Source organism: Pinus tabuliformis, chromosome 8 (genome assembly GCF_031772625.1).
Source record: "Pinus tabuliformis cultivar Carrire ecotype Pingquan chromosome 8, CPIR1, whole genome shotgun sequence".
Lineage (NCBI taxonomy): Eukaryota > Viridiplantae > Streptophyta > Pinopsida > Pinales > Pinaceae > Pinus > Pinus tabuliformis.
This window is the reverse complement of record NC_142294.1, coordinates 988185631-988199449: the sequence shown is the minus strand read 5'-3', so window position 1 is coordinate 988199449 and position 13819 is coordinate 988185631. Positions and strand designations below refer to the sequence as shown.

Genomic DNA, 13819 nt, shown 5'->3' with positions numbered 1-13819 from the left:
CCAAATATATATTTAGAAAGCAAAAATTGATCACTAGAAAAAATAAAAAATAATATAACTATCTAAAAAACCTCAACATAACCCTAAACTAAACTAAGTGCAATCTACCCTCCCCATCTCCCCATATCGGTATTGAAATTATATATATATATATACCCATGATTCATATTTTAACACTATTTATAGGCTTATATTTTATGCATTTAATATTCATATAAAGAAAAGGTGTGAAGAATAAAGATTGCGTAGGAGCATCACGCATAATCACATACTATTCTATTTCTTTATTGAAGTAATTAAAGGAATACCCTCCTCCGTCCACCCACCAACCCATCTTCACATGTTTGCTTCTTGGAGTAAGAGCTTTACAAAGGCATATATTACGAATATTCAAACTGAACAAATTGATGGATGCCGAGGAAGTATACCTCAATCCAACTGGGTACACCTCTCTGTTGCCACGTGTACATAATCATATGTTGAAACGCCCATAAATAAGAGGCTTAATCCCGGGAGCAAATTTGTGTTGAATTGCAGAGCAGACGATGGAGGGATTGAAGGAATCTTCGCCGCGTTTGATGATCGTGTCGGACCTCGACAATACCATGGTATGAGCTTTACTACCCATTCTAATTCTGATGATTGTGTAGGACCTTGACAAAACCATGGTATGAGTTTTACTACCCAGTGTAATCCTATAAACAGAATTTCTCTCGGGTGAAATTGCTGCCGATCCCGAGATTTGCGACACCGTCCCCCACTCCAAATGACGATTTTTAGATCCACAATGTTTATTGCTTTCACATATTAACTGCCCGTTTGAACTTTTGGGTGTTGCATCGGATGCCACCTTTTAATTTTTTTTTTTCATTCATCTGCATTGATTGTTTCTTAGTAATTTTGCAGTAAAATGCTATGGGATTTGCATCTATAGACTTGCCAAATGTTCTAAAAGTACACAGACTTCCTGTACTGTTCAGCTCATTGCGAGACAACACTCACATGCATAAATAGATGCTTGATTGATAGTACTGAATAATTTCAGAAATAAATCACCAAGTTTGCAGCTTCTTAGAAATTGGTGTAGCAGAAAACTGTTAGCAATGAAGATTAGATTGGAAAATTGTAATTAAAACTGAAGCTTTATTAGGCCAGAGGGCTTGAAAGAATATGGCACATCTCTGTCTGAGGAAAACAAGTTCACTTCTTAAGTCTCAAAGTATTTAATCTCTCTTTGTCCAAGTGCCAAGTACAAGATGCCGTTCAGAGAACCTGGATCCATAACCCCAAATTTTTGTGTGTTTCCAATTACCAAGAACGTTACTGGCTTTCAGATTTATTGCGGTGAGACGTTTTATGTTTGTTGTTAGTTCTTTTGAATGTTGAACCCAGCAGTTTATCAAGCAAGAAAGAAATGTAAAGAAGTTAAAAGGGAAACTGGAATATACACACACAAGTAAACACAATATTTTATGTGGTAAAACCTTGACAATGTGTCAAGGAAACATCCACGGGGCAAGGGATTGGAAATCTTTATTAATCAAGAATGATTCTCATAATTACATTCTCTTGGGCATTCACCAGTTTTATAAGAGTCTCTTCTCCGTTACATAACTGCTATTCGGTATAAAACTATCTGGCAGTAACTAATAAAGATTTCACTCATTATTACATAATTCGTTGTTACATTTCAACAAACTCCACCTTGAAAACAATTTTCCTAATCCTTTGCCCATGCCCATTCATCATGTCTTCTCCAAGCCAAGAGAAGCTAAACACCATAGCAACTTCTCTATTGTAACTGGCTTCGTGAATATGTTTGCACAATTCTCCTGTGTATGGACCTTCTTGAGAGCTACTTTTCCGCCATTGATCACATGTCTCAGAAAATGATACATTACATCAATATGGTCTTGCCATGATAAGCTGGATTTGTAGCCAAGTGAATAACACTCTGACTGTCACAGAATACATTCACTCTTTCCTGTGCTCTTCCAATCTCATCAAGTAGACCCTTTAACCAGATAACTTCTTTACTGGCATCTGAAGCAGCTATATACTCTGCTTTGGTAGTGGACAACGCAACTGTTTCTTGAAGCTTTGACATCCAACTAATTGCTCCACCTGCAAGAGTAAAGACATAACTTGTAGTAGATCTCCTTTTGTCCAAATCACCTGCATAATCAACATCCACATATCCGCAGACTGATCCTTCACTACCATTAAAGATGATGCAATGATCACTTGTGCCTCTTAAATACCGAAGCACCCATTTCACTGCTTGCCAATGTTCTTCACTTGGATTTGCCATGAACCTACTGACAACTCCAACTGCATGTGAAATGTCAGGTCTTGTAGATACCATCGCATACATTAAGTTGACATATGGTACACAAGACATATACCACTTTTCTTCATGAGTTCTATGACTCAAAACCGAAGAAATCTTAAAATGGGAAGCTAATGGAACATTAACAGGTTTCACACTGTTCATACCAAACTTTTCAAGTACCCTTTCCACATACTTCTGTTGTGATAAACAAAGCTTACCATTTTTCTTGTCTCTGTGTATCTCCATGCCCAAGATATGTTTTGTTGCTCCAAGATCCTTCATGTCAAATGTCCTAGAGAGATGAGCCTTTAACCTGTTGATTTCTTCCATGCTTTTGCTTGCAATAAGCATATCGTCAACATACAAAACTAAGATAATGAATATGCCATTGAAACTCTTGAAGTACACACAATGATCATACTCACTTCTAATAAAGTTCTGGCTCACCATGAAGGAGTCAAACTTCTTGTACCATTGCCTGGGAGATTGCCTCAGGCCATACAATGATTTCCTGAGCTTGCAAACTAATCTTTTGCTGCGACCTTGTACAAAACCTTCTGGCTGTTCCATATATATCTCTTCATTCAAATCACCACGTAGAAAAGCTGTTTTAAAATCTAATTGTTCTAACTCAAGGTTAAGTAATGCAGTTAGTGCCAACATAGTACGAATAGAAAAAAGTTTTACAACTGGTGAAAAAGTCTCATGAAAGTCAATACCTTCAACCTAAGAATACCCTTTTGCTACCAGCCTCGCCCTATACCTTTCGATACTTCCGTCAACTTTCCGTTTATTTGAAGACCCATTTGCATCCAACAACACTTCTCCCTTCAGGAAGTTCTACAAGATCCCAGGTATTGTTCTTGGCTAAGGAATCCATTTCTTCTTCCATAGCCGTTTTCCATTTTTTGCTATCCGTATCATCCACTGCTTCCTGATAACAAGAGGTTCCCCATCTTTAGTAATCAAAGCAAAAGATGAAGCAGAATCTTCATTCCTTTTGGGAGTTTCTCTTTCCCTTGTAGACCTTCTTAGAGTGACTCGTTGCTGAACTGGTTCAAAAACTTCAACAATTTCCTTTGTATCTTCATCACCTTTTCCTCCAGAAGTCTCTCCTTCCTTTCGACTTTCGGAAAAAGGTCTAGCCTCCAACTGAATTTGTTGATTTGGCGATACCTGTTCTTGTTCAATTCTTTCAACATTTGATTTAAAAAGAAAATATTCATTAAATGTTACATCTCTACTAATGACTATCTTCCGTGACATAGGATCCCACAACCTGTATCCTTTCACCGCATAGTCATACCCAACAAAGACATAACATTTCGATTTCGGATCTAATTTTGAACGCTGATTTTTAGGAATAAGAGCATAGGCATCACAACCAAATATCCTTAAGTGCGAATAATCACAAGACTGACCTGACCAAACTTCTTCAGCAATTTTACAATTAATTGCTACTGAAGGTGATCTGTTAACTAAATAACAAGCAGTGGATACTGCTTTTGCCCACAACTCCTTTTTGCAGGTTAGCATTGATGATCATGCTTCTGGCTCTTTCCGTAAGAGTTTGATTCATATGTTCAGCAAGACCATTTTGCTGAGGAGTATAAACAACAGTTTTATGTCTAACAATTCCTTCATCCTTATTCTTAAATATTCAATTAATTTGCCTGTTCTTTTCTCTACCATTGCTTTAAATTGTTTAAAGACATTGAATACATCAACTTTCTTTTTTAACATAAAGACCCAAACTTTCTGGGAGAAATCATCAATAAACGTTAAGAAATATAAAGCACCTCCATACGATACAACAGGAGATGGTCCCCACAGATCAGAATGAATATAGTCCAAAATTTCTTTACTATTATGACTTCTAGTTTTAAACCTCTGTTTACATTGTTTTCCATACACACAATGTTTACAGAAATCCAACTTCAAGGATTTCAAATCAGGAAGTAATTTACGGTTCATCAGTACCTGAAGACCTTTCTCGCTCATGTGACCCAATCGTTGATGCCATAGGCGAGTACCTTCTTCTTCTTTCTCTGACACAATCGCTGCTTCACTGACCTGAGTACTTCCTTTGAGTCTGTAAAGATTTCTGACATTTTTTGCCTTCATAACAACTAGGGCGCCTTTTGAGACTTTCAACACTCCATTATGACCTGTAAACTTATAACCATTCGAGTCCAACACTCCCAAAGAAATCAAATTTTTCTTCAATTCAGGTACATGTTTAACACTAGTTAATGTTCTAACGGTGTTATCATACATTTTAATCCTGATATTTCCCATTCCAACAGTCTGACATGATACATTATTACCCATAAACACAAAACTGCCATTTACATCTTCATATGAAGTAAACCAATTTTTGTGTGGACTCATGTGATGAGAAGCACCAGAGTCTAACAACCAACTTTCAAAATTCTGATAGACATTACATACAGGTAAGGTTTCATCTATCATGCATAATTCTTTAGCAGATAAAACTTCATCTATCATACTTGAATCAAATTGATTTGCTTCCTTCTTTGGATTATCATACTCTTTTTGTTTCCAACAGTGTTTCTTGAGGTGTCCAATTTTATTGCAGTACCAACATTTGGCCTTACACTTTTTACCCTTTGATTTAGACCTGGAAGAGCCCCTTGTTTTCTCCCCTCTTTCTTTTGACCGTCCTCTGGCTACCATGGCTTCTGATGCAGAGGTTTCAACATTGGACTTCTTCCTTACTTCTTCAGCTAACAGAGCTCCCACAACTGAATCAAATTCCAAGGACTCAGTTGTGCTCAAACTGATAGAGGTAACGAAGTGGTCCCATGACTCAGGGAGGGAACACAACAAGGTGATAGCTTTGTCTTCTTCTTGAAATTTAACTTCCATATCCGACAATTGGCAAATAATTGTATTAAAAACATTTAGATGTTTTGCAATTTTGTACCCTCGTTCATCCGAAGACTGTACAATTGTCTTTTTAGATAAATTCTGTTGGTTAACCATTTGGTCATATATAATGTTTCCAGTTTTCCCCTCAAACCCGCTGTTGAAGTTTCTTTTACTATATTGAAAGGAACTTCATCTGTAGGCATAACCGGATGGTACTGAGAGCTCGGGCATCTAAGTCCTCCCAGTCCAAATTTGTCATGCCAACAGGTTTCTTCTTCACCCCGACTAATGCTTTGTGCAACCCTTGTTGCACCAACAAATCCCTAACTTTCATTTTCCATAAAGCAAAGTTGTTTTTGCCGGTGAATTTCTCCACCTCGAACTTTGCATTCGTCATTTTAGCCATTTCTTTCCTACAAATCCTTCCTCCTAGGGTTTCTGTCTTTCAACTAGGGTTTCCTTCTTGGTTACTTGAGTTTCTCCTTTTTAAAAAAAAAAACTGAACAAAACCCTACTCCAATTTCTGTTACTTAAAAGAATTCCAGAATTCTGTTCCTTTCCCAAAAAAAAATTGCCCATTTTTTCTTCAATTTAATGAAAATCAGGAAAAATTCTTTTCTTCAATTTAATGAAAACCTACTACAGTTTTCTGGGAAAAATTTCACTGGTTTTTTGAACTCAAAACAAAGAATTTCGGAAAAGATTTGCTTTCAAAAGAAAGGAATAATTTTGCACAAATACTTGGTTTTTGTTGTTGTTGTTGTTTTTTTGTTATGGTCTAAACACAGTCGGTTACTTTTTATATATTGCAAAAAAAGGGGGAAAGGAAGCTAGTTCCTTGTACAATTAGAAGAGGGCTGGATCAAAGTAGAGCACAACAGGGAGCGCAGTCCCCACAACTACTTTAACAACCCTGTTTCTTATAAACTTCAAAAAATACAAAATGTGACTTGAACACCTTAAGCCTTGCGAAGAGACCAAACCCGCACTTATCTTTGAAAAAGCGGACTTAACCAAAAACCCGCACTTAACTTTGGAAAAGGTGGTTATAAATACAAACTCACGGCACTCAATTTCCGCTTTTCCACAACCTTGGCGCGAATATCAAAACATACCTTTATTTGGCTCAATCTCCACCGTAGATTTCCTCTAGCAAATTTGACGGACACTATTGAACGCCGATCATTCAACCTGCATAACTCTCCTCTACTGTCGATCCACACACTATTCACCCAACGGCGAGTAAGGATTTCGGGTGGGTAAATCGCGCGGGGAATACCCGCCCGATAAAGTGGAATTCTCGCCCCACCTGCTTGCAACGTGTCCAATGGTGAGTGGAATCGGGGGGTTCCCTCCTGAAACCACTTACCGCTTAATCACCTCCCGATATACCACTCCTACTTATTCCTGCCTTTTCTCTTTGACTAAGTCTCACGCAAGTTAGCGCCCGATGACCCTTGATCTGCCTCCATCGAGTTCCTCTCCCGATACTTCTGATGTCATTCCTTATCCATTGATCTCCGGATCCAACGGTTCCTGTGCGAGGGTTCTTCATCTGTCTCCTCATGCTTTCTTTGCGGCAATTCTTCAATGTTTTGTGGTTTCTGGTCCTAATGTATTGGTCTCTGTTGAGGAGAGACTTGCTGCTGTTGATTGCCTTACTGTCTCGGGTCGCCTGGGAGCTTGCGCAGGTGAACTTGGAGACCTGACTGTTACTTGCATTACCGTTACGGTCCAGGCATTCGTGGTTGACATGATTAATGCTGACTTTGCCCAGGAGAGGAGGACAATTGGAATCTTGTTTCATCATATAGTGTAGCTTTTTGGGATTATGAGAGTCATGTGCTCTAAGCAAGGCTGATTACAGTTGAGAACCTCTGCTGACATATATTCTCTGTTTTCCTCATGCAATCTCCATCTTGAGTTGATGTTTTGATTCTTCTTTTTTATTTTTCCCCATGTAAAATTTCTTGTGATATTCTTCGGATCTATATCTTCTTTCTCGATCCTCATATTGGGTGTGGGGGTCATGGTATACTTTCTTCATAAACTTCATTATTCTCTTTGACAACCCCAATTGGTCTGTCAATTGCTTTGTTGGCATGGCTATCAGCATCCTTATTTTGGTTTCTCAAGACATGCTTTATGGTTATTTTTCCCAGGCTTTCAAAGCTTGTTCTGATCCTTTGATAGATTTTGTTGATGGCTATGCTTTTGAAGTCCCTTTTGGCATCCAATGCTGCTATTATGATAGCTGAGTCCCCTATTATCATAGGGTCCTTGATTGCATTTTTGTTTAAAACCCTTGTGCCTAGGAGAAGGCTGTATGCTTCAGCCTTGTTGTTTTTCATTTCTCCAAGGTTCCATTCATAGGTTATTATTTTTTTCCATTTGGATCTAGTATAACTCCTTCTGCCCCTGCTTTGCCTGGGTTATTTTTTGTAGCTCCATCAAAAAAGAGAATGTGTCTCTTCTGTTCTTTTATCCATTCTGCAAAATCTTTATCCTCCAATCGTAATTTCCAATTCTTGTTTGTGTGAAATTCTTTATTTTTTGCTATAGCTGCTGCTTTTGCTTTGTTTTCTAACATTGCTTTGCTGTACCAGTCTTTCTCTTCTTGTTGTAAGTCGTTCTGGTCCATTTTTGAGATTCCTTTTGTACTTATTGTCTCTGCAACTTGGCTCTAAGTTTTTGCTAGGATCTTGCCTAGATTTGGCTTTTGTTCTTTGAAAATGCATTTGTTTCGGGCTAACCAAATTTGCCAACACAGGATTGAAGGAAAACATTGCCATATCCTACTTATTGTTGCCTTTTTTTCCTTTGTATATGGGTAGCTTTTATCTCTGTTTTTGTGAAGAGTTGTCAACTGAATCATTGGATTTATGTTTATTTCCAAAGGACTTGTTGCCTGTTTCCAACACTCTCTCGCCACCATACAGTTAATGAAGAGGTGTTGGATTGATTCTTCCTCCTTTTGACACATGACACATTTTGAGGGCCCTTATATTCCTTTTTTAAATTTTTTTTCAAAGGTAAGAATTTTACCTTTGAGAAGTGCCCATGTGAAGACTTTAATTTTGGGCAAACTCTCTGAATTCCAAGCTGCCTTCCAAAGACTCCAGTCATTTTGATTGTGGAGTTTTTGGAGGAGGTTGTACCCCGATTTCACTATGTAATCCCCTCCATTTGGGTCCCAAACAAAGTCATCCTGCACTTCCATGTTGATGGGCGCGGCTCCTGCCAGATGGACTTTTAAAATTTCCCACTTACTTTTTAGTCTTGGTGGTATAGCCAACTTTTTCCATCTTACCCAGTTATTCTGATCCCAATCCGAAATGGAATAAAGAGTGTTAAAACTTTGCTCTTCCACCCATCTCTGAAGTCCCCTTAAATTTTGTTGCTGATTTAAGGGGTTTTTTCCCCATTATTCTATTCTCCCAGATAGAAATTGTTTTGCCATTCCCTAGATTTTTGGATATTTGATCTCTAATGAGAGGAATTATCCTTTTAACCAATTTCTAGATTTGGTTGCATGGCCTGTCTAAAATAGTTTCAGTGAGCAGCTTTGTTCTTTGACAATTTAAGTATTTCATTTTTAGTACTTTTGCCCACCAGTGGCCATTCCCATTTATCATTCTCCAGAAAATTTTTGTCCCTAGAGCGATGTTCATTAGTCCTGGCAGGCTTATTGCTATACCTCCTTTTTCATAAGGAAGAGTAACTTGCTCCCATTTAACAAGGCTGAATTTTTTATTATCTTGCTTTCCTCCTTGCTAGAGGAAGCTTCTAATTATCAATTCCATTTGCTTGTGGGCGCTTGCCGAAGCCATAATGATTGCATACTGATATATAGGCAAGGCCGAGAGAAGTGCTTTAATCAGAGTCACTCTTCATGCCAGGTTGAGCCACATCACTCCCCAATTCTGAATTTTTCCCTTCATTCTCTCCACTTGCTTGTTCCAGACTTCTGATTTTACCACTTCCTTTGCTAAGGGCAGCCCAAGATAAGTGAAGTGGCTCCAATTTATTTGTAAAGGTATTTCCAATATTTGTGAGATACGCTGCATTGTTTTTGTTGGGGTATTCCAGCAATATATTCTGCATTTAGAGTTGTTTAGAATTCCTCCTGAAGCTAGGAGAAATTCATCCAAGACTTTTTTGAATCGTTTTGCTATAATGCAGGATGCTCCGACAAATACCTGGATTTTACAGTGAGAAACAATATTGGTTTTTCCACAGTGTTCGACTGGTTCTTCCACAATGGTTTTCAGAAACCCTCTTCCTGCAGTAGCAGTGGTCTCCTCTTCCTCTTTCAACAAAATGACAAACTGCTCCTTGATTTGCAAACATGCTGATCTACAACTTGCTTACTGGGCTCTGTCTTTCACAAGACGACTCAATAAAATTCGACTGTTCCTCAATTTGCACATCGGACTTCTCTGCGGCACTATGTCAGCATTCCCCTCAACAACGTTCCTCCAACGATGGAGAATGTTCCTCCAACGATGGCACCTCAACTTGAGAGAACCGACTCGGCTCCTTTTCCAGGGTTAAGACCAGATAATCTTAAAACAGCGACATAGATCCCACTGCATTCTTCCACGTGACTGAAAAAACCACAATGGGCTTTTCATTTCTTGGTGGCTGTAGCGGCAGGGTGCGTTCTTCCTTTTCCAGCGGTCCAGCGGCAGGGTCTCTGCACAATGAGTTTGAAACCAAACTTCGACGACTCTTTTGCGTTTGACTAACCGACGTCTCCTTTGTCCTCCACAACGGCGGAGGGAGCATCGCATTAGTCTATGCACAATGAATTTGAGCCCGAACTTCGACGACTCTGCTGCGTTTGACTAACCGACGTCTCCTTTGTCCTTCACAACTTCTTTGTAATAATAACAGTTCTTCAAACAGTTATCACAACAGTTCTTCAGTTCTTCAACCCTACTCGACAGCTTTCAACTTTAGCTCTGATACCACTTGTTGAACCCAACAATTTATCAAGCAAGAAAGAAATGTAAAGTTAAAAGGGAAACTAAAATATACACACACAAGTAAACACAATATTTTACGTGGTAAAACCTTGACAGTGTGTCAAGGAAACATCCATGGGGCAAGGGATTGGAAATCTTTATTAATCAAGAATGATTCTCATAATTACATTCTCTTGGGCATTCACCAATTTTATAAGAGTTTCTCCTCCGTTACATAACTGCTATTTGGTATAAAACTAGCTAGCAGTAACTTATAAAGATTTGACTCATTATTTCATAATTCATTGTCACATTTCAACATTGAATGCTGGAACATAGAAAAATTACTGGATCAATATTTGGTATCAAACATTACTTATTTTAAACCACTCTAACACCAATAGACACTATTGAAAAGTCAACAACAATCTGACGCAGAAGTCACTGTGGTACTACACTTAAAAAGTACTAAAAGAAGAGAAGCTTCTATAGAAGAATGATTGCATATAGAACAAAGGTAACATGTGCTTAAAGGTTTATCAAACTTTACATCTAAAATCCCAGGTATCAATAGCAAGATCACTTGCACTAATTCTAAGCTCAAATGCAACTCAAAAAATAAATAGTCTAATAACATCAATTTTGGAGCTAATACACCATTATTATTGGTAAATATCTCAACTACTCTAATTCACAATTAATACGCTCTAATTACTAATTAATACCCCTTGTAGCAGGCACTCTACTTACTAATTAATAACCCTTGTAGCAGGCACTCTACTTACTAATCCATTGAAGGTTAAATAATAGTGGGGATTAAACCATTGATAATTCCTTAGACTAGTATTGTGAGACTCGCGAGCCTTACATGTTTGGCCTAGCACAGTCTGTAATATCCCTTATCAGGAATATTCCTCAAACACAAACAAACTCCAACCAGAGATGGACTGGGAGGGCATTTACCGGATGTGTCGCCTCTGAAAAGAGGACGAGATCTGGAGGCTACCTAGCCCTTTCCAGACTTTGTCTAAGAGTATAGGAGAAAACACACAAGTGGTATAGTAGCCGGAAGCTCAAAGAGATAAAAATAACAATGGTGCAACATATAACAATATAACCATAAGCAGATACTCAGGAAATGCAGAGAGAAATGCTAAGCCATTTTATTATACTGAGTGATAGAATGAGTACAGGAGGTGATCAGAAAGATGGCACCTCGACTTGCACAAGGCAAGTGAAGAAATACACTCAGAATAGCAAGGGAATGGCCTCTCTATGAACTGCGTCCAAGCTGCCGAAGAACTGCCGTGCTGCTGCTGCTGCTAGAAATCAAATGAGGATTTGGGGCTTTCCCCTCCTCAGAAACTGCTGAAACTCTGCAATCAGATTCTACTCAAGAAACCCAGAAAAACCCAGAAAGCTTTTCTGAAATGGCCGACCCTCGAAAATTGCCCCCTTGAGGACCCACCCAAATTCCCAATCCCTCAAAGCTCTGCGCTGCCACTGAAATAAACCCACCACAACTCTGCCAGAAGCTCAGCCAAAATCCTCCAATATGCAAGGAATGATCCCTTGCTCAACCTCCCAGCTCAAATCCCCTTGCAAAACCTCAATCTAGAACTGCTCCCAGAAAGAACTATGTCATCCCTCTCAAGACTGCGTAATCATCCACTATGCTCAATCCTCCTGCCAAAATGCTGATGAAACTACTGCAAAAATACTAATGGAAATACCTTGCCCGAGCAGGGACTTGAAGTCCCTCGGGGCTAAGGGCGAGATCTCCGAACGGAGACACTCAATGCACTAAATAGTGCTGCAGACTAGCTAAACAGCCAACGTGCTCTAAGTCTAAGCGACCAACTCAAATGCACATAATTGAATGCCAAAATGAGGAGGCTCCTCTCTCCTTTATAGCATTGGCCTCTCTCAATCCCAAGGCTCACCTCCTCCAATGTAGCTTTCCTCTTGCCACGTGTTTCTCACCATCTGCGCAGTCACTCCAAGTGTCTACGTGGGCCCCTCCTCTACGTGGTTCTTTGGACCCCCTTGGTTCACCTTTTAAGTTACAACGTTGTGCTACTAGGGAGTGTCTTTATTCATGAAGTGAGTATGTCCCCCTCTCCTCACCTTTTTATTTATAAATAGCTATAGAAGGCAAAATTGAGCAAAATCAAATATTCCAATTAGCCATGGCTAATTAGGAATATTACAGTCTCCCCCGGCAAAATGTTGCTTGTCCTCGAGCAACTGAAGTGATGGATGCTGCAAGATCTTCTCACTCTCCCAAGTGGCATCCTCATCTGGTAAATTCTTCCACCTCACCAAGAATTCCCGGACTGTCCTGCTCCGCAGTTGCCTCTCCTTGGTATCAATAATAGCCTCTGGCTGCAACACCAAATGCCCCTCATCATCTCTGGGTGGTAGCTCATCTGTCACTGTCACATGTTGCCCCAATGCCTTCTTCAGGCATGATACATGAAAAATGTTATGAATCTTGTTGCCTTGGGGCAGTGCCAACTCATATGCAACCTGTCCAATCTTGCGTATCACCCTGTATGGCCCATAAAAGCGGGGCTTGAGCTTCTCAGCCCCCTTCTGCTTCAGTGACGATTGTCGATATGGCTGTAATCGTAAGTAGACCAGGTCTCCTACCTCACATTGTCTCTCCACGCGACCCCTGTCAACATACAACTTCTGCTAGTTCTGCGCTGTAGCCATATTATCCTTGAGAGCTTGGAGAATATCCTGACTCTCTTGGATCCAAATCTTGGCTCTCGGAGCCTTGCTAGCACCAAACATCACGTCAGCAAAAGATAAAGGATGATACCCATACAAAGCATAAAATGGTGACATACTAATGGATATGTGATGAGTAGTGTTGTAGTAGTATTCCCCCAGATGTAGCCACTTCAGCCATGCTCGCTGCTGCCCACTGACATAGTTACGCAAGTAGCCCTCCAGCTACTTGTTAACTATCTCTGTTTGCCCGTCTGTCTGTGGGTGATAACTGGTACTCGGTGTCAACTCCGTCCCCACCAACCAGAAAAGCTCCTGCCAAAACCTGCCCATGAAACGGTTGTCCTTGTCACTGATGATGGTCTTAGGAAGACCATGTAGCCTAAAGACCTCTCTGAAGAACAACTCGGCCACCTGTGCTGCTGTGTAGTGTGCGGATATGGCAAAAAAATGTGCGTACTTCGTCGGTCGATCAATGACGACAAAGATACAATCCTTGCCTTGCACCATGGGCAACCCTGTGATGAAGTCCATCGAAATACTCTCCCATTTCCCCTCCGAAATGGGAAGAGGCTGCAATAATCCTGCGAGATGGGTCATCTCCCCCTTGTTCCTCTGGCAAACATCGCACTCTCGGACATGCTGGAGTATGTCCTCCTTGAGGCCTTTCCACGAGAACCTCTCTCTACTGGCCCTGTAGGTTTTGGTAAACACTTGATGGCCTGCTAATGGTGAACCATGTGACGCCTGAAGTATCTTCTTCTTGAGCTAAGACCCCTCAGTCAAGAAGATCCGGTCCCTGTAGTAGATGATCTCAGCGACCACCCTATACTTGTCACCTGCCACCTGCCCATCCAGAACCTCACATGCAAATCTGTCCTTGGAGTACTCT

General features: G+C 40.0%; 1 protein-coding gene across 1 annotated transcript in view; it reads left to right on the top strand.

Annotated features, from left to right (window-relative positions):
- Window positions 1–424: 424 nt before the first annotated feature.
- The window catches only part of LOC149238728 (sucrose-phosphatase 1-like), a 52365-nt gene continuing 38970 nt past the window's right edge, over window positions 425–13819 (top strand). The window contains exon 1 of the mRNA XM_089373168.1: window positions 425–608. Coding sequence (XP_089229294.1) covers window positions 546–608 — 63 coding nt within the window. The 5' untranslated portion in view covers window positions 425–545. The remainder of the gene's footprint in view (window positions 609–13819) is intronic.